Below are 22,426 nucleotides of genomic sequence, written 5' to 3'. Positions count from 1 at the left end.
ACCTAACCACTAACTTTACCTTAAGGATCATGTAAATCATCTTTAAATTCTGCACTATAACAATAAAATGTACATGTGTTTATGAATATTCTTGGTGTTGCTCTCTAGACATAATTTCAACTGTTAGTATAACAGTGTATGTTCCAGAGATATTCTTCTTATTGTCAGCTCCATTATATGCCATCCCTTAGGTTAGTGTCCTCATAAGGAAACCATTGGGCCTGTTGAGTGGGACTGCAACATCTTGATTGGGCCTAGTTACCATAAAGCCATTGTTCTCCTACACACTCTTTCCTCTCGATGTCTATAAATCTTTATTACAGTAAAAATCTATCTTTGTACCATGTTTTTAATTGAAAACTATTAAAATTTGAGAGTCCTCAGTGATACATACTCTTTAATGGCTAACTAAAAAGATAGTAACAAAGAGTAGCTACTAAAACTGATGAAGGGACCTGCGAAGTCTCAAAAGCCTGCTATTTCTTACCATCTTTTTAGTTAGCCATTAAAAGGTAGCAACTAGGGTTGAGTGAAACAGATCGGAACTTTTCAAAAGTCGCCGACTTTTAGCAAAGTCGGGTTTCGTGAAACCCGACCCGATCCCACTCTGGGATCGGGTCGGCGGTCGGCGATCTTTACTGCAAAGTCGGGTTTCGTTTATATATATATATATACATATATATATATATATGTATGTCATAGAGACACACACATATATATATATATATATATATATATTAATATTTACTTCAGGGCGATATAGCAGAAAAGCCGGTAATTCAATTACCGGCTTTTCATTTCTCCTGACAAAACCCGACATGATATGAGACATGGTTTACATACAGTAAACCATGTCATATCCCCTTTTTTTTGCATATTCCACACTACTAATGTTAGTAGTGTGTATATGCAAAATTTCGGCGCTCTAGCTCTTAAATTTAAGAGTTAAATCGCGGAAAAAATTGGCGTGGGCTCCCGTGCAATTTTCTCCGCCAGAGTAGTAAAGCCAGTGACTGAGGGCAGATATTAATAGCCTAGAGAGGGTCCACGGTTTTTGGCCCCCCTGGCTAAAAACATCTGCCCCAGCCACCCCAGAAAAGGCACATCTGTAAGATGCGCCTATTCTGGCACTTGGCCACTCTCTTCCCATTCCCGTGTAGCAGTGGGATATGGGGTAATGAAGGGTTAATGCCATCTTGCTATTGTAAGGTGACATTAAGCCAGATTAATAATGGAGAGGCGTCAATTCTGACACCTGTCCATTATTAATCCAATTGTATGAAAGAGTTAAAAAAAACACACACACATTATTAAAAAGTATATTAATGAAATAAACACACAGATTGTTTTAATATTTTATTATACAGGTAATCCACCTGAAGACCCTCGCTCTGTAACAAATTAAAAATAATAAACCAACAATATACATACCTTCCGTAGATCTGTAATGTCCCACGCTGTAAATCCATCTGAAGGGGTTAAAATATTTTACAGCCAGGAGCTCTGCTAATGCAGCTGTGCTTGTGGCTGTAAACCCCAGCGAATGAAGGTAATGTAGGTCAATGACCTGTAGTTACCTTCATTCGCGGTGATGCGCCCCCTGCTGGATGTCCCTGGAGCGTGGGAAAAGTTCCCAGGCTCGAGGTCATATGAGGACATCCAGCAGGGGGCGCATCACCGCGAATGAAGGTAACTATAGGTCATTGACCTAAACGTGGTAACGCAAAAAATATTTTTTGCACTAAAAAGCGTCTTTCAGTGTGTGACAGCTGCCAATCATAAAAATCCGCTAAATAACCCGCTATAAAAGTAAATCAAACCCCCTTCATCACCCCCTTAGTTAGGGAAAAATAAAAAAAATAAAAAAAAATTTTATTTCCATTTTCCTACTAGGGTTAGGGCTAGGGCTAGGGTTAGGGCTAGGGTTAGGGCTAGGGTTAGGGCTAGGGCTAGGGTTAGGGCTAGGGTTAGGGCTAGGGTTAGGGCTAGGGTTAGGGTTAGGGCTAGGGTTAGGGTTAGGGCTAGGGTTAGGGCTAGGGCTAGGGTTAGGGATAGGGCTAAGGTTAAGGCTACAGTTAGAGTTGGGGCTAAAGTTAGGGTTAGGGTTGGGGCTAAAGTTAGAATTAGGGTTTGGATTACATTTACGGTTGGGACTAGGGTTGGGATTAGGGTTAGGGGTGTGTCAGGGTTAGGGATGTGTTCAGCGTACTCAGGACAAATTGGACAACAACATTTAGGGTCCAATTTCTCCTGTTACCCTTGGAAAAATACAAAACTGCGGGCTAAAAAATAATTTTGGGGGGGGAAATTTTTTTTAAAAAATTTTCACGGCTCTGCGTTATAAACTGTAGTGAAAGACTTGGGGGTTCAAAGTTCTCACAACACATGTAGATAAGTTCCTTGGGGGGTCTAGTTTACAATATAGGGTCAATTGTGGGGGGTTTCTACTGTTTAGGTACATTAGGGGCTCTGCAAACGCAATGTGACACCTGCAGACCATTCCATCTAAGTCTGCATTCCAAATGGTGCTCCTTCCCTTACGAGCCCTCCCATGTGCCCAAATGGTGGTTCCCTCCCCACATATGGGGTATCAGCGTACTCAGGACAAATTGGACAACAACTTTTAGGGTCCAATTTCTCCTGTTGCTCTTGGAAAAATACAAAACTGGGGGCTAAAAAATAATTTTTGTGGAAAAAAAATATTTTTTATTTGCACGGCTCTGCGTTATAAACTGTAGTGAAACACTTGGGGGTTCAAAGCTCTCACAACACATTTAGATGAGTTCCTTAGGGGGTCTACTTTCCAAAATGGTGTCACTTGTGGGGGGTTTCTACTGTTTAGGTACATTAGGGGCTCTGCAAACGCAATGTGACGCCTGCAGACCATTCCATCTAAGTCTGCATTCCAAATGGCTCTCCTTCCCTTACGAGCCTTCCCATGTGCCCAAATGATGGTTCCCTCCCCACATATGGGGTATCAGCGTACTCAGGACAAATTGGACAACAACTTTTGGGGTCCAATTTCTCCTGTTACTCTCGGGAAAATACAAAACTGGGGACCAAAAAATAATTTTCATTGGAAAAAATGTTTGTTTTATTTTTACGTCTCTGCATTATAAACTTCTGTGAAGCCATTAGTGGGTCAAAGTGCTCACCACACATCCAGATAAGTTCCTTAGGGGGTCTACTTTCCAAAATGGTGTCATTTGTGGGGGTTTCAATGTTTAGGCACATCAGTGGCTCTCCAAATGCAACATGGCGTCCCATCTCAATTTCTGTCAATTTTGCATTGAAAAGTCAAACGACGCTCCTTCCATTCTGAGCTCTGCCATGCGCCCAAACAGTGGTTTACCCCCACATATGGGGTATCAGCGTACTCAGGACAAATTGTACAACATCCATTGGGGTCCATTTTCTTCTCTTACCCTTGGGAAAATAAAAAATTGGGGGCGAAAAAATAATTTTTGTGAAAAAATATGATTTTTATTTTTATGGTTCTGCATTATAAACTTCTGTGAAGAACTTGGTGGGTGAAAGTGCTCACCACACCTCTAGATAAGTTCCTTAGGGGGTCTACTTTCCAAAATGGTGTCAATTGTGGGGGGTTTCAATGTTTAGGCACATCAGTGGCTCTCCAAACGCAACATGGCGTCCCATCTCAATTCCTGTCAATTTTGCATTGAAAAGTCAAATTGCTCTCCTTCGCTTCCGAGCTCTGTCATGCGCCCAAACAGTGGTTTACCCCCACATATGGGGTATCGGCGTACTCAGGACAAATTGTACAACAACATTAGGGGTCCATTTTCTCCTGTTACCCTTGGTAAAATAAAACAAATTGGAGCTGAATAATTTTTTTGGGAAAAAAAGTTAAATGTTCATTTTTATTTAAACATTACAAAAATTCCTGTGAAACACCTGAAGGGTTAATAAACTTCTTGAATGTGGTTTTGAGCACCTTGAGGGGTGCAGTTTTTAGAATGGTGTCACACTTGGGTATTTTCTATCATATAGACCCCTCAAAATGACTTCAAATGAGATGTGGTCCATAAAAAAAATGGTGTTGTAAAATTGAGAAATTGCTGGTCAACTTTTAACCCTTATAACTCCCTAACAAAAAAAAAATTTGGTTCCAAAATTGTGCTGATGTTAAGTAGACATGTGGAAAATGTTACTTATTAAGTATTTTGTGTGACATATCTCTGTAATTTAATTGCATAAACATTCAAAATTGGAAAATTGCAACATTTTCAAAATTTTCGCCAAATTTCTCTTTTTTTCACAAATAAACACAGATAATATCAAATAAATTTTACCACTATCATGAAGTACAATATGTCACGAGAAAACAATGTCAGAATCACCAGGATCCATTGAAGCGTTCCAGAGTTATAACCTCATAAAGGGACAGTGGTCAGAATTGTAAAAATTGGCCTGGTCATTTACGTACAAACCACCCTTGGGGGTAAAGGGGTTAAGTATTTATTATTAATATTGTGGGATATATAGCATTAAAAAAAAAAATTTTAAGGATAGGTTTAAATCTATCTTATGCTATCTACTTAGCACTTTTGTCAGGGTTTCAGTGTAAATACCCCCAAAATGTGATGCAGATGAACTCTCCAATAGAACTTTCACTATGGTGAGGCAGATGTCACTTTGGACTTCATCTGGCCTTTGTTCTCGGGGTGTCTGTCTTTCAGGCATGCTCACAACTGAGGCCAGCAATACTCTTGTGCCCTAAAAATGAGTACAAATTTGAGTACCACAGCAACAGAGGCCAGACGGAGTCCGAAGTGACTACATCTGCCTCATTATAGTGGCTCTATTGGGAATTTTGTCTTTGCTACCTTTTGGGGGTTATACTTGGAAGCCCTAACATAAGTGGGCAGTGAAGAGCAGAGGATAAATGTGATTTAAGCTTTAGTGTAATTTTAGGAGTCACAATGTGTATGCAATTTTATTTTACACAAATGCTGTATATTTATTGTTTTTTTACTTTCTTACAAATCATCTTGAATTTGTTTAACTTTTTTTTTTGTTCCATTATAGGTAGAAATTAGCTAATCAATTTGGGGGACACTGGTCCTTCATCCAGGTCACTAGTCAGTGGCCTTTGTACAGGTGGCTAGAAAATCTGTTAGGCCTCTTTCACACTTCCGTCGGTACGGGTTCGTCGCAATTCGTCGGGCCGACGTACCGACGCACGTTGTGAAAGTTTTGCATGACGTGGGCAGCGGATGTAGTTTTTCGACGCATCCGCTGCCCATTTTGCAGTCTGGGGAGGAGGGGGCGGAGCTTCTGCCGATCTAAAATGGTGGACGCGACAGACAAAAAAAGTTCACTTGAACGTTTTTCTGTGACGACGGTCCGCCAAAACACGATGGATGCATCGCACGACGGATGCGACATGTGGCCATCTGTCGCGATTAGTGTTGAGCATTCCGATACCGCAAGTATCGGGTATCGGCCGATACTTGCGGTATCGGAATTCCGATACCGAGATCCGATACTTTTGTGGTATCGGGTATCGGTATCGGATCAATAGGGATGTGTAAAATAAAGAATTAAAATAAAAAATATTGATATGCTCACCTCTCCGGCGGCCCCTGGACATCACGCTGGTAACCGGCCGGCTTCTTTGTTTAAAATGAGCGCGTTTAGGGTCTGCGAATGACGTCGCGGCTTCTGATTGGTCGCGTGCCGCTCATGTGACCGCCACGCGACCAATCAGAAGCCGCGACGTCATTCGCAGGTCCTAAATTCCTAGAATTAGGAGTTTAGTGAATAAGAATGACGTCGCGGCTTCTGATTGGTCGCGTGGCGGTCACATGAGTGGCACGCGACCAATCAGAAGCCGCGACGTCATTCGCAGGTCCTAAATTCCTAGAATTAGGAGTTTAGTGAATGAGAATGACGTCGCGGCTTCTGATTGGTCGCGTGGCGGTCACATGAGCGGCACGCGACCAATCAGAAGCCGCGACGTCATTCGCAGGTCCTAAACGCGCTCATTTTAAACAAAGAAGCCGGCTGGTTACCAGCGTGATGTCCAGGGGCCGCCGGAGAGGTGAGCATATCAATATTTTTTATTTTAATTCTTTATTTTACACCTCACTATGGATCCCAGGGCCTGAAGGAGAGTTTCCTCTCCTTCAGACCTTGGGAACCATCAGGATACATTCCGATACTTGATGTCCCATTGACTTGTATTGGTATCGGATATCGGTATCGGCGATATCCGATATTTTTCAGGTATCGGCCAATACTATCCGATACCGATACTTTCAAGTATCGGACGGTATCGCTCAACACTAGTCGCGATCCATCGCTAATACAAGTCTATGGGCAAAAAACGCATCCTGCAAGCACATTTGCAAGATCCGTTTTTTGCCCAAAACGACGGATTGCGACAGATGCCAAATGACGGAAGTGTGAAAGAGGCCTTACCATCTCATATTATTCAAACAGATATACTGTATAAGCACATTCTAGGTTAATGCATCTGGATGACAACAAATGTGAAAAATAATTATTATTTACTATAAAAATGTATTTACAAAAAATAATTCTTTTATATCATATTAAAGTTATACTCAAACAATTGGTTAAAAATAGAGTTGGGTGGATCTTTTGAAATTCAAATATGCCAACTTTACAACATTTTCACCAAAACTTTAATTTGTAGCAAACAAATTTGCCAAAAATCACAATACTGAAAAGTTTCTAAATGACCAGAAAATATATATATACCATTCTGAGTTCTCCTAGAAGTGTATTGAACCCATTTTAAGTTATTGCAAGTACAGAATTATTAATGTCTAAGTGAACTCAATATATTTGGCTAAGGGCGAACAGGTGGTAACTTGTGGTAAATAAGAGCGGTATTTTGGTGGCATATATGGGGCTAATACATGACTACTACAACAAGGAATTGTACAAAAGACAACATTTGTTTTACATTTTTACAACACCCACACTTTGTGAGATAGACAGTTGTATACACATTTTTGGATAATGGAGATTTTTCTTTTGGCTTTAAAAAGAATTGTAGCTTGCGTGTCTTACAGTGCAGGAAACACACGGTCTGTGATACAAAAGTCTTTGTTTCAGGATTTGGGTTTAGTAGCATTACTAGCACTGAGGGGCTTAATATTACCCTCCTTAGTCATTGTGTGTGAAAAATAAGAAAGGATGTTATTACTGATACTGCAGTATATCTCAGATAAATCATCTTACAGTTTCAGAACTTCCCCTACATGACTTAAATCTTTGAACTATTATCCACAAAATTAGACTGCCATTTCCATTTCTAATGTGATTCAGGACTAAAGCAGGACACTACAATAAGATTAGACATTTTTCAATCCCTATGTGGAATGAGCTATGCGCCCTGACCTGCTCTCCCTACATTGGATTAGCATAAAATGGTGCTACTTGTCCCACCCCCCTCTTTTTTTGTATACTTGCCAGAGTAGCCCCTCCTTGATTGGCTGGGATAGAATATGTGATATGATAGCTGTAGGGTATTATGGTGAAACCCCCATGTCCTTGTCTGATTTGATTATCCCACTTACTGCAGTATGTTAAATGGCAATCAGAATTCTTTTTGTGATTTTCGCAAGTCGAATTGCAGAATATTCAAATTAATGTGAACTTGTAAACTTCAGAAAATTCATGTTGACTATTCACAGAATGATCCACTCATCTCTAGTTAAAACACTTGGAAATACCATATCTAGACAAATAATGATAAAAATCATACCGTGTTGTTGGGATGATAATTTAGATGCAAACCACTGTCACACAAAGGGGATGAGGTGCCACTGCTTTGGTCACTTGGTGCACCTATTAAAAGAACATAGACTAAAGTAACGATTTACACTATAGTTTACTTTACTTGAAATACCTAAATTGGAACATTGGGACACCTATACATTACATTGCACCTACAGCATCATTCTATAAACTCATGATAGAATGTATATAAACTCATTCTCAAAAACTGTATTAGACAAGAGGACCTGGATCACAATCTCGGTTGTAGTTAATCTGGAAGGTAATTGGTATTTTATACCAAATTCCCTCAAACATGCATGGACCTTGCTTGATGAACTGGGGTACAGTCACACTAGAACAGAAAAAGGCCTTCCTTAAACTCTTCCCACAAGGTTCGAAGCATAACATTTTCCAAAATGTTTTCATAGACCAAAGTATTAAGATTTTCAGTCACTTGAAAATGGGGGCTTAGGTCAACACTTAAGAAACAACTCCTAAGCATTCTTCCTTCACTAACCTTTTCATCTGGCATAATGCAGTAAAGCATGTAATGTTTCCATGGCATTCACCAAAGCCAGACTCATCCAACAGACTGCCAGTTAAAGATACATAATTCATTACTCCGCATGACCCATTTTCATTGGTCTAGAGTGGAGTGGTGGTGTGCTTGTGCTGTACACCACTGAATCCAATGCTTGGCATTGTGCTTGATGATGTAAGTTTTTCATATAGACATGATGTACAATAACAAATTGTATTGTGGTACCGTGTTAGCCAGAAAAATCGATGTGAATACTTTTCTGCCAAATGATGCCAGAAGTAGGAAACTAGGATGAATCTACACAGACACACAATCAGGAATGAAGTGGACACACCTGTGGGAAAAAATTTCTCTGGACCTGGACACAGTATGACAGACTTAAAAGTCTTAATACTAAAAGGTAATTTTAAGGACCACAGGGAAAGAAAAATTTGGGAATACAAACTAATGAAGATGTTTAATTCGTTGACACTAGGACTCAATTTCACACCTGAATTTATGAGTCACTACATGGGTACAATTCACACCTCCACCAGATGGACTCCAGATAACTAAAAACATTATTCCCGCTGCCTCTCCATTTGTCAGAAAATGCCTAATTTGATTACCTTGGCTTATCTATGGACTCATCACACTTCCCACCCCCTAACAAATGTCCTCCTGTAGTATTCTTTAAATGTGCTTGTTTCTTATTAATCTATTTGTTATTCATCCTGAAGAAGGAGCCACTGTGCTCTGAAAGCTTGCAAACATATTATTTTCTGGTTAGCCAATAAAGGTATCACTCCTAGAATACTTCTGGCATCATGTGGCAGAAAAATATTCACACACATATAGACATGCAAACAATTTGTACTCATTAACACATCAAAATATATAATTGCCTAGTAGAGCGGCAGCTTCTTGAAGACAAAGCATCCAAAACAGATAAAATAAAGCTGTATGCCGTAAAAATTAGATTTTTATTAATGTATACAATTTAAAATCATTTCTTAAAAATCAAGGCAGATAAATACAATGGAAAGGTATGTGCAAATGGATGCCACATTTTAAGGGTAAAATGCTACAAATTGAGGAAAGTGCCAAGGTGCCAAAAGAAAAAAATATATATTAATTATTTTCACAAAAAATAATATGTATGAGACCCCAAAAAACAGTATGCATAATATATACACGGACTTACATTTAAAACTTCCTAATAGTAGATGGGGCTACAAGATTACAAAGATGGTGAAGGCATGGGGAAGTAAAGGCATTCCTATATGCTAAGCAAAGTATTATGTTCTGTCATGAGTTCCTTCAAAAAGTGCAAAAGTGTTCTATTCATGAAGACAGAGTAATCAAAAAATAAAAGTGCACAGTGCAGGCCAAAGTATATTACCTGTAATGTGGCAGGATACCCCGACGCGCGTTTCGCGTATAGCGTTATCCAGGGGAGTATGATGTTAATATCAAAGGAGGATTTGAACCATGCAATGCAGTTAATTTGTCAGCATAGCTTTGATTACTTTATGCATTTTGCATCCCAGCACTCGTTGACACTGACCGATTACTTTAGCATCACATTGCCAGCCTATCGCAGTGCCATTCTCAAATTCAGTGGACTCTTTAGAATGGTCCATTTTTTCACAAATATACTACAAACAAGCTGCATAGTTGGGGCTGGATTTTGTAGACCTGAGCAATGAGACTAACTGAAACACCTGAATTCAATTATTTAAATGTGTGCTTCAATACATCTTCATTTTGTTGAATATCTGAATATCACTATCCCTTAGTTGCAAACAATCATCAGTCTAATAACCTTTCTGAGAGAACAGTTTAGTTTTGGTAATTTTTAGAAATTTCAATGTATTATACACTTACAAATAATGAAAATTGAATAATATTACAAAAGGAAAAGAGAACATGTCATATGTGAGTCAAATGGCTCAGATAACTAGAGCAAATGATGGGCTAAACTGAATCTTTTTTTGTATCCAACATTTACAAATTGTTAGATTTTTTCCCAAAAAATTTCAAAAAGGTTGTCCCCTTCAGTGATATAACTTACAACACTGATCAGTTTTAGACACTGTAATTTACTGGTCCTATTTTCCTACTGGCTGTCATCGTGGAGAAATGTGTTGGTAAATGGAGACCATTTAAATTACATATTCTTTGAAAAGATTTTCTCACATGGCTTTTAGTAGGAAATCTTAAAATGGCTTATGGCCACCAATCTATGGTTATCTCTTATACTATGAGCTATGTAACATACATTATATTGTATCTGACAGGCATTTCTCGAATTAATGTCCCAGTCCCAGTGACAGGAACTACTCCTTCATTAGATCCTTTCTCATGTTACAATCTCTTTCCTTCATCTTGAACATGTCTTTTACATTTATCAGACTCTTTATAAATCCCCTATGCTATGTCTTTTCTTCCTCTTGTTAATCATTTTCTTTCTTCATGTCTTTCTCCTGTATTTTTGTGACTCACCTCATATCATCCTCTGACAAATCTGATAAATATACTTCATTTTTCACATAATTTAGCATGATGGTGGATACACTTGCACCTGGAGAAAGGTTACAAAGTATTTATATACTGTCCTAATAGATGTCAAAAGATGAGAATGCTAAAAGCACTTACAAGTACAATCTTCGTTCAGTGGCAACTTAAGGAAAGCAGGTGCCCTTTTTAAAAATGAAACAGTTAAAGTAACCTCCTCTCCGGCATTTCGCAAAACTTGTACCTATAAAAAAAGGGATTAATTTAATAATATTCTACCATTAGTTATTTACATATTCATGTTAAATGCAGAATTATGGTCATTTAATTGAAATGATAGATAGATAGATAGATAGATAGATAGATAGATAGATAGATAGATAGATAGATAGATTGATTAAGGGAAATTATAACAATAGTAAAATAACACTAAATTAAGTATGCCATGATTAACCCTACACAAAGGACCATTATGCCTATGCACTCTTATTACAGGAACTTAGAACCAATGGGGACATCACTGGGACTACAAAGTGTCATTCCTGACACCTTGAAATGTCCTTGTGGCCAGGCTGGACATCTCCTACTTACTATAGGGAAGGGGTTAAGGTACCGTCACATTTAGTGATGCTGCAGCGATATAGACAACGATGTCGATCGCTGCAGCATCGCTGTTTAGGTCGTTGTGTGGTCGCTGGAGAGCTGTCACACAGACAGCTCTCCAGCGACCAACGATGCTGAAGTCCCCGGGTAACCAGGGTAAACATCGGGTTACTAAGCGCAGGGAAGCTGACGCCGGAGGACAGACACCGGAATGTAAGTATGTACTGTTTGTTTTTTTTTACTTTTACAATGGTAACCAGGGTAAACATCGGGTTACTAAGCGCTTAGTAACCCGATGTTTACCCTGGTTACCAGTGAACACATCGCTGGATCGGCGTCACACACGCCGATTCAGCGATGTCAGCGGGTGATCAGCGACCAAATAAAGGTCCTTATCATTCCCAGCGACCAACGATCTCCCAGCAGGGGCCTGATCGTTGGTCGGTGTCACGCATAATGATTTCTTTAACGATATCGTTGCTACGTCACAAAAAGCAATGATATCGTTAACGAAATCGTTATGTGTGAAGGTACCTTTAAATAAACAATATATTTATTATCAGGATACAGTGACAGACTTACGATTTCAATAATAATAGAATAGGCTGTCTGAGAAAATTGAACCCAGGACCACACATATAAAAGGTGGGCTTCAAAATGGAAAGGTTCACATGTGGGGATCAGTCTGAGCTGGATGGGATCAGTAAACCCTTTCTCCAATCCTTAGTGATAAAGAAGAAGAACTTTAGATGATAACATTTAGTTATTTCTGTTATTTCTCCATGTTTAATTTATAAATGTTATTTGTGTGTTAATAGTGTTAATTTTGTGTTATTTTTTCTCACTTTAAACCTTTTCTTGGATACACTTTTTTAAAGTCTAAACCTTTAGGTTTGGTCCATGTGTGCTCTAAAGAATCCATAGACTTTCAGAGACTGTGGACTTTTCACTGTCAGACAGCAGTGTATGATTTGGGGACTTATTACCCCATGTCTTTGAAGAGTGATGGCAACATGTTGTTTATCCAGGATGTATGTATTGTGTCATGGTGTGATTCACGCTCACTTGTCAGTCTGTAACAGAGGTTGAGTGCAAGATTGAGTGAGAGAAGATTAATTAATTTCTGCAGTCACACCCCATATTACATACTTAAAAGTGTGTACATGATAGATAGATAGATAGATAGATAGATAGATAGATAGATGGATAGATAGATTATAGTGACAAAAAAATGAAACAAGCAACACAAGTCAAATATAAAAGTTGGAGAAGCCATAACTTATTAATAGGTATTATGTAATAATTCAAATAAAGTGACAAATAAATAATTTAGACACAAAAAAGTAGCCGTTTACTAGTTGCCCACTTGAAAAATAGTCATATGAAGCAAAACATAATGGATAACAGTGATTTATATGGGTACATGCAGCTTTTATATACTAATTTTCTACTATTTTCTTAATTAATTGATTGATATGCTAAATATATAAATGTATACTAACAAAGTTGAATCTATTTAAATCACTGTTATCCAGTATGCTGTTGCTTGACAAAGGCTCAATTGTTAGTGATCTAAAAAATTGCCGTTTTTCACAAAGCTCTATATACTCCTTAATCTACCGAAAGGCAACTAAAATAATAGTAAAAATAATAAAATCAAATAACAAACTGGCTGATATTAGCTTTAAATAACTAATAATTTGTGTTGAATTGTAACATTTCATGTGTTGACAAAATAAGCCCATTTCAGTGCAGCGACAAATAAATTTTCCATATTCAACATATCCTCAATAGTTAATATAAGTGTCACATTAATTTTTAAAAATCAGTCCTTGTTTTTCATTCCTCTTCTACACATTTCTATACTGTCAAGGACAGAACTAATTAACTTACTGCTTTCGTTTGGTTTGACATAGATATTGCGATAATATTCATGGGGTTGAAACTGTATTTACCAGTAACTATAGTAATATATTAGACATGAATTTTTACATTGAATAACTATATAATGCAGACATTATATATTTGTACAATTTTAGGCAGTTGAAAGACCAATGACCATGCCTGATGTAGAAATCTAAGTAGTCTTGAAAGCTTGCTCTTTATCGTCCCCATTTCAGTTAACCATTAAATGATTTTAACCATTGAGAACTGTCGGTCTTTGTCTTTGTCAAGTTAACAAATCTGTTCATTAATAAAATGTTTCTATATCTGCCTTATGTGCCTGATGTCTTTTTCTATAGGAAAAAAAGTTTAAAAGAAATCATTTGAGAATCAAACTATTTGGTCTGTATTTAGCTTTGTTAACATTAGTGTCATGGCATCCATTTACAACAATAGACGTCCTGTGAGGAGTCTGTTATACATAATGAAGTGATGACCTGCTGAACTCAAAAACTTATTCTAAAGTAAAAATCTAGTTTTCTATCTGTAATATCATCTTTACATGTCATTGCAACCATAACTGCTGTTTTTTTTTCTGGCAATTTAAATTAGTTTTAACCCCTTCCCGACCTTTGACGCATACGCTGCGTCATGAAAGTCGGTGCCATTCCGACCCATGACGCAGCATATGCGTCATGGAATGATCGCGTCCCTGCAGATCGGGTGAAAGGGTTAACTCCCATTTCACCCGATCTGCAGGGACAGGGGGAGTGGTAGTTTAGCCCGGGGGGGTGGCTTCACCCCCTCGTGGCTACGATCGCTCTGATTGGCTGTTGAAAGTGAAACTGCTAATCAGAGCGATTTGTAATATTTCACCTAAAAAAATGGTGAAATATTACAATCCAGCCATGGCCGATGCTGCAATATCATCGGCCATGGCTGGACACACTAATGTGCACCCACCCCACTCCTCTGATCGCCCCCCCAGCCCCCCGATCTGTGGTCCGCTCTCCTCGGTCCTGTGCTCCGCTCCCCCGTCCTCCTGCCCGCTCCCCCCGTGCTCCAATCACACCCCCCGTGCTCTAATCAAACCCCCCCGCACTCCGATCACCCCCCCCGCACAGCGATCACCCCCCCCGCACAGCGATCCCCCCCCGTGCTCCGATCCGCCTGCCCGCACAGCGTTCCCCCAGTCCGTGCTCCAATCCACCCCCCCCCGTGTTCCGATCCACCCCCCCCGTGCTCCGACGCCCCCCCGTGGTCCCCCCCACCCCATCATACTTACCGATCCAGCCGGGGTCCCGTCCGTCTTCTGCCTGGGCGCCGTCATCTTCCAAAATGGCGGGCGCATGTGCAGTGCGCCCGCCGAATCTGCCGGCCGGCAGATTCGTTCCAGAGTGAATTTTGATCACTGAGATATAATCTATCTCAGTGATCAAAATAAAAAAAAAGTAAATGACACCCCCCCCTTTGTCACCCCCATAGGTAGGGACAATAATTTTTTTTTTTTTTTTTTTTCCACTAAGGTTGGGGTAAGAACTAGGGTTAGGGTTAGGGGTAGGGTTAGGGGTAGGGTTAGGGGTAGGGTTAGGGTTAGGGGTAGGGTTAGGGGTAGGGTTAGGGTTAGGGGTAGGGTAAGGGGTAGGGTTAGGGGTAGGGGTAGGGTTAGGGGTAGGGTTAGGGTTTCGGTATGTGCACACGTATTCTGGTCCTCTGCGGATAAATCCGCAGTGCTAAACCGCTGCGGATTTATGGCGGATTTACCATGTTTTTTCTGCGCATTTCAATGCGGTTTTACAACTGCGATTTTCTATTTGAGCAGTTGTAAAACCGCTGCGGAATCCGCAGAAAGAAGCGACATGCTGCGGAATGTAAACCGCTGCGTTTCCGTGCAGTTTTTCTGCAGCATGTGTACAGCGATTTTTGTTTCCCGTAGGTTTGCATTGAACTGTAAACTCATGGGAAAATGCTGCGGATCCGCAGCGTTTTCCGCAGCGTGTGCACATACCTTTAGAATTAGGCTATGTGCACACGGTGCGGATTTGGCTGCGGATTGGCCGCTGCGGATTCGCCACTGCGGATTCGCAGCAGTGTTCCATCAGGTTTACAGTACCATGTAAACATATGGAAAACCAAATCCGCTGTGCCCATGTTGCGGAAAATACCGCGCGGAAACGCTGCGTTGTATTTCCCGCAGCATGTCAATTCTTTGTGCGGATTCCGCAGCGTTTTACACCTGTTCCTCAATAGGAATCCGCAGGTGAAATCCGGACAAAAAACACTGGAAATCCGCGGTAAATCCGCAGGTAAAACGCAGTGCCTTTTACCCGCGGATTTTTCAAAAATGGTGCGGAAATATCTCACACGAATCCACAACGGGGGCACATAGCCTTAGGGCTAGGGTTGGGTTGGAATTAGGGTTGTGGTTAGGGTTAGGGGTGTGTTGGGGTTACGGGTGTGTTGGGGTTAGGGTTGTGATTAGGGTTATGGCTACAGTTGGGATAAGGGTTAGGGGTGTGTTGGAGTTAGAATTGAGGGGTTTCCACTGTTTAGGCACATCAGGGGTCTCCAAACGCAACATGGCACCACCATTGATTCCAGCCAATCTTGTATTCAAAAAGTCAAATGGTGCTCCCTCACTTCCGAGCCCCGACGTGTGCCCAAACAGTGGTTCACCCCCACATATGGGGTACCAGCATACTCAGGACAAACTGCGCAACAATTACTGGGGTCCAATTTCTACTGTTACCCTTGAGAAAATAAAAAATTGCTTGCTAAAACATCATTTTTGAGGAAAGAAAAATGATTTTTTATTTTCACGGCTCTGCGTTGTAAACGTCTGTGAAGCACTTGGGGGTTCAAAGTGCTCACCACATATCTAGATAAGTTCCTTGGGGGGTCTAGTTTCCAAAATGGGGTCACTTGTGTGGGGTTTCTACTGTTTAGGCACACCAGGGGCTCTGCAAACGCAATGTGACGCCCGCAGACCATTCCATCAAAGTCTGCATTTCAAAAGTCACTACTTCCCTTCTGAGCCCCGACGTGTGCCCAAACAGTGGTTTACCCTGACACATGGGGTATCAGCTTACTCAGGAGAAACTGGACAACAACTTTTGGGGTCCAATTTCTCCTGTAACCCTTAGGAAAATAAAAAATTCTGGGCTAAAAAATTATTTTTGAGGAAAGAAAACGTATTTATTATTTTCACGTCTCTGTGTTATAAACTTCTGTAAAGCACTTGGGGGTTGAAAGTGCTCACCACATATCTAGATAAGTTCCTTTCGGGGTCTAGTTTCCAAAATGGGGTCACTTGTGGGGGGTTTCTACTGTTTAGCAACATCAGGGGCTCTGCAAACGCAACGTGACGCCCGAAGAGCATTCCATCAAAGTCTGCATTTCATAACGTCACTTCTTCACTTCCGAGCCCCAACATGTGCCTAAACAGTGGTTTACCCCCACATATTGGGTATCAGCGTACTCAGGAGAAACTGGACAACAACTTTTGGGGTCAAATTTCTCCTGTTACCCTTGGGAAAATAAAAAATTGCGGGCTAAAAAATCATTTTTGAGAAAAGATTTTTTTTTTTTTTCATGGCTCTGCGTTATAAACTTCTGTGAAGCACTTGAGGGTTAAAAGTGCTCACCACACATCTAGATTAGTTCCTTTGGGGGTCTAGTTTCCAAAATGGGGTCATTTGTGGGGGATCTCTAATGTTTAGGCACACAGGGGCTCTCCAAACGCGACATGGTGTCCGCTAATGATTGGAGCTAATTTTCCATTTAAAAAGCCAAATGGCGTGCCTTCCCTTCTGAGCCCTCCCGTGCACCCAAACAGTGGTTTACCCCCACATATGGGGTATCAGCATACTCAGGACAAACTGGACAACAACATTTGTGGTCCAATTTCTCCTATTACCATTGGCAAAATAGGAAATTCCAGGCTAAAAAATCATTTTTGAGAAAAGAAAAATTATTTTTTATTTTCATGGCCCTGCATTATAAACTTCTGTGAAGCACTTGGGGGTTTAAAGTGCTCAGTATGCATCTAGATAAGTTCCTTGGGGGGTCTAGTTTCCAAAATGGGGTCACTTGTGGGGGAGCTCCATTGCATAGGCACACAGGGGCTCTCCAAATGCGACATGGTGTCCGCTAACAAATGGAGCTAATTCTCCATTCAAAAAGTCAAAAGGCGCGCCTTCCCTTCCGAGCCCTGCCGTGTGCCCAAACAGTGGTTTACCCCCACATATGAGGTATCGGCGTACTCGGGAGAAATTGCTCAACAAATTTTAGGATCCATTTTATCCTATTGCCCATGTGAAAATGAAAAAATTGAGGCGAAAAGAAATTTTTTGTGAAAAAAAAAGCACTTTTTCATTTTTACGGAACAATTTGTGAAGCACCTGAGGGTTTAAAGTGCTCACTAGGCATCTAGATAAGTTCCTTGGGGGGTCCAGTTTCCAAAATGGGGTCACTTGTGGGGGAGCTCCAATGTTTAAGCACACAGGGTCTCTCCAAACGCGACATGGTGTCCGCTAACGATGGAGATAATTTTTCATTCAAAAAGTCAAATGGCGCTCCTTCCCTTCCGAGCCTTACCATGTGCCCAAACAGTGGTTTACCCCCACATGTGAGGTATCGGTGTGCTCAGGAGAAATTGCCAAACAAATTTTAGGATCCATTTTATCCTGTTGTCCATGTGAAAATGAAAAAATTGAGGCTAAAAGAATTTTTTTTGTGAAAAAATAGTACTTTTTCATTTTTACGGATCAATTTGTGAAGCAGCTGGGGGTTTAAAGCGCTCACTATGCATCTAGATAAGTTCCTTGGGGCGTCTAGTTTCCAAAATGGGGTCACTTGTGGGGGAGCTCCAATTTTTAGGCACACGGGGGCTCTCCAAACTTGACATGGTGTCCGCTAAAGAGTGCAGCCAATTTTTCATTCAAAAAGTCAAATGGCGCTCCTTCCCTTCCAAGCCCTGCCGTGTGCCCAAACAGTGGTTTACCCCCACATATGAGGTATCAGCGTACTCAGGACAAATTGGACAACAACTTTCGTGGTTCAGTTTCTCCTTTTACCATTGGGAAAATAAAAAAATTGTTGCTGAAAAATCATTTTTGTGACTAAAAAGTTAAATGTTCATTTTTTCCTTCCATGTTGCTTCTGCTGCTGTGAAGCACCTGAAGGGTTAATAAACTTCTTGAATGTGGTTTTGAGCACCTTGAGGGGTGCATTTTTTAGTATGGTGTCACTTTTGGGTATTTTCAGCCATATAGACCTCTCAAACTGACTTCAATTGTGAGGTGGTCCCTAAAAAAAATGGTTTTGTAAATTTCGTTGTAAAAATGAGAAATCGCTGGTCAAATTTTAACCCTTATAACTTCCTAGCAAAAAAAAATTTTGTTTCCAAAATTGTGCTGATGTAAAGTAAACATGTGGGAAATGTTATTTATTAACTATTTTGTGTCACATACCTCTCTGGTTTAACAGAATAAAAATTCAAAATGTGAAAATTGCGAAATTTTCAAAATTTTCGCCAAATTTCCGTTTTTATCACAAATAAACACAGAATTTATTGACCTAAATTTACCACTAACATGAAGCCCAATATGTCACGAAAAAACAATCTCAGAACCGCTAGGATCCATTGAAGCGTTCCTGAGTTATTACCTCATAAAGGGACACTGGTCAGAATTGCAAAAAACGGCAAGGTCTTTAAGGTCAAAATAGGCTGGGTCATGAAGGGGTTAAAGTATATAGAATAAAAACAACATAAAATGAGCAAAGAGAGAACATGAAACAATAAAATATACAAACAATTACTGACTTTAGTGACAATGAAGTGCTGCTTCTTTTTAACCTAACCATGATGCTTCAGTAGTGATCAGAACAATACTTATAGTGGAGTATAATTATAGGAAAAAGGTTTACGACTTATGTCTATCATAATATCATCTCCCTGCAAGTGGATCCCACATCTTTCCCATCAGGTGATGGTTGTGAAAATCAGACATCATCTGCCTCTAACAGCCACGGGCGGAGCAGAGTGAAAAAAACTGTAGTGTGGCAGAAGGTTTGTTCCAGTGTGTCAGAACTGTCTTGGGCACTGTGATTTAGGTTATGTAATATATTGAATGTGCAATGCATGAATAAGAAAGTTAGGTGATTAATTTCCTCACAGCAAACTGCCATAGAAACGGCAGGTCGAAGCCTCTGACTTCAGTGCACACACTTCCTCTGAGCTGGAACCAACCAGTCTAGCCAAGGCAGAGGAAGGAACCACCACTGCTCCTTGAATATATTCCAGTCCATGCTCAGGGAACATAATTTTCCACATAATTGCCTCCACTAAGGAGTGAAACCTGACTCAGGAAAGATAAGGTTGAACAAGTAATTTCCTGCATACTGGTTTTTCTAATGTGCTTCCAGCCGTAAACCAGATCCATTGTGTCTGCCACTCCACAATCTTTGTCCAACCTACCCCTTGCAATAGGGAACAGTTGTGCCAAAACTGTGAATACTTCCACACTCTTATTGTGTCGCCACAGGAAGCCAACCCACAAAAGTCCCTCCATCAGTGTAGCATTACCTGGACAGCATTACCTGGACTATATATAATATTACCGACAAAGGCAAATGAAAATAACTGTGATCCAGCCTCCCTGAGAGGCCCAAAATGTGCTTATTTCATAAGCAGAAAATGCATTCTTTCATATGCACAGTATGCAGAGCAACCTATACTGTGAAGTAAAACCACTTTGCCTTTAAGTGAGAGAGCCTGTACCATGATTTCTCATTCCGTAAAGTGTTATATTTACAAGTTCACAGGTGTGTCTTGCTGCTTGTAATTGCATTAACATCACTGGTGTTCCAACACCTGCACCCAAGATTCCACCTCCACAGGAATGCCCCGGGGGACCTTATTCCATCTCCATAAGTGCCACCTCCCAGTATTGACAATTGTGGACACAAACGAAGTGTGTAGGGGTCCAGCAACCCACTACAGCTACCATGACATTAAAATCCGCTGCTAGTGGAACTACATCTCTCAGCTGGTCCTGCTGCAACAGCTGAAGTCTCCTTTCCCCTACCTGCAGCTGTTAACCTGCTAAATGTGACTAACAAAATAAAACAAAGACTATACAAGACTATGCAAGTTTGCAATCCCCACAATTGTACTCACCTAGACAATTATATTGCCATGTCATTTTCATGATAAAATGAACCTTGCAAATAAAAAAAATTCTAAAAACAATTGCCGAAATGCACTTTTTGCTATTTCACCTAACTTTCAATTTTTTTTATGTGCTTTCCATTACATCATATCAAATGGATTAATAAGAAGGGAGGTGTTGCATTGTATGTTAGGAAAAAGTATTTCCACACAGAAATCCAAACTTCAGAGTATGGTATCTCTGTAGAAACTGTTTGGGTAAGAGGACACTATTGTAGGTGTTTACTATAGACCACCTGGACAGACTGAAGATATGAATGAACTATTTTTACATCACATATCTCTGTTCTCAAAAATGTACGACATAGTGATCATGAGAGATCTATCCAGATACATGTTGGGAATCTCTCTCAGGCAAAAGTACTGGATCCAGAAAATTGTTATATTTTCTTGCTGAGAAATGTATCTTTCAGAAAGTAGAAAAGAGTACAATCTTGGACCTAATTCTTACCAACAAGGAAGAAATGGTTGAGGAAGTAAAGCTGGCTGGGAATTTAGGAGGTAGGGATCATGCTATTCTTGAATTTTGGATTACAAGAGGAGGAACACCAGCGAGGACTCAGACTTTAAGGTTGGACTTCAGAAAGGTCAAATGGCTGGTTGTTCTAAAGGACAAAAATGTCCAAGATGGATGGGAGATTTTGCTAAATGAAATTCTCACTGCATAATCAGTAACAATCCCGAAAAGAAGGAAGCATTAAAAAGAGAACAGGGTGAATTAACACAGAACTTAATCACTTGCTAAAAAAGGAAAGAGGATAAGTATATTAAATGGAAAGGGAGCATATCTAAAGAAGAATATAATGCTGTTTTCATATCTACTGTAGCCATAAAAAGAGAAATCGTGAGGGAACACTTAGCTAATTTAAATGAATTTAAATCTCACAATCAAAATGAATTACATCCTAGAGTACTGAAAGAGATAGCAGAGGAAATTGCAGAGCCACTAGCCAGAATATTTGAAAAATCCTGGAAAGCAGGAGAAATCCTAGAAGATTGGAGAAGGGTAAACATTGTCCCTTTCTTCAAAAAAAAGAAGATAAAGCCAGGAAATTACAGGCCATTGAGTCTTACCTCTATACCAGTAAAGATATTTGAATACATTATTAAACAGCCTGTATGTAAGTGCTTGGATAAGAATGAATGTAGTAATTAACCAGAGCCAGCTTGCATTTGTAGCAAACAAGTCATGACAGACTAATCTAATTAATTTCTATCATGGAATCACTGACTGTGTGGATCAGGGAAATGAGGTAGATATAGTGTATCTCAAGTTCAATAACGCATTTGATAAAGTATCTCATTCTATCCTTATTGAAAAAATGATGGGATGACAAGGCTACGGTTAGTTAAATTCATAACTGACTTAGTGATCGTGCTCAAAGACTGATAATAAATGGTTGCACATACAATTGGAAGAGTGTTTCAAGTGGGGACCACAAAGCTCTGTTCTGGCCCCAGTGTTGTTCAACATTTTTATAAATAATCTAGAAAAGTGAACTGAAGGTGAAGTAATCAAATTTGCAGACAATGTGAAGCTAGGAGAGATAGCTAACACTAGAGAAGACAGAGAATGGATTCAGAAGGATCTAACTAAGCTTGAACAATGGGCAGTAACTATTAGAATGGTATTTAACAGGGATTTTCTACATTTGGACAAGAAAAATGAAAATTACATCCAAAGAATGGGATCAATAGAATCATGCAACAACATGTGTGAAAAAGACTTGGGTATACTAATAGATCACATACTGCACATGAGTCATCAGTGTGTTGCAGAAGCAAAAAAGGCAAACACTGTTCTAGTATGTATTAGGAGAAGCATAGAGTCTAGATCATGTGAGTAATTATCCCCCTCTATTCCACTTTTGTTAGGCCTCATCTGGAATACTGTGTCC

At 40.0% G+C, this 22,426-nt stretch overlaps 1 protein-coding gene across 5 annotated transcripts in view; it reads right to left on the bottom strand.

Moving 5' to 3' along the window:
* Positions 1-22,426, bottom strand: part of SNTG1 (syntrophin gamma 1) — a 1,229,644-nt gene that overhangs the window by 316,562 nt on the left and 890,656 nt on the right. For all 5 annotated transcript variants that reach the window (XM_069731323.1, XM_069731324.1, XM_069731327.1 and 2 more), the window contains 2 exons: positions 10,952-11,054; positions 7,760-7,842 (listed from right to left, as the gene is read on the bottom strand). In XM_069731323.1, the coding sequence (XP_069587424.1) occupies positions 7,760-7,842; positions 10,952-11,054 (186 nt within the window). The remainder of the gene's footprint in view (positions 1-7,759; positions 7,843-10,951; positions 11,055-22,426) is intronic.

The sequence above is a fragment of the Ranitomeya imitator genome, chromosome 6, assembly GCF_032444005.1.
Source record: "Ranitomeya imitator isolate aRanImi1 chromosome 6, aRanImi1.pri, whole genome shotgun sequence".
NCBI lineage: Eukaryota > Metazoa > Chordata > Amphibia > Anura > Dendrobatidae > Ranitomeya > Ranitomeya imitator.
The sequence above is the reverse complement of the archived record's forward strand: the minus strand, read 5'-3'. Positions and strand labels throughout refer to the sequence as shown.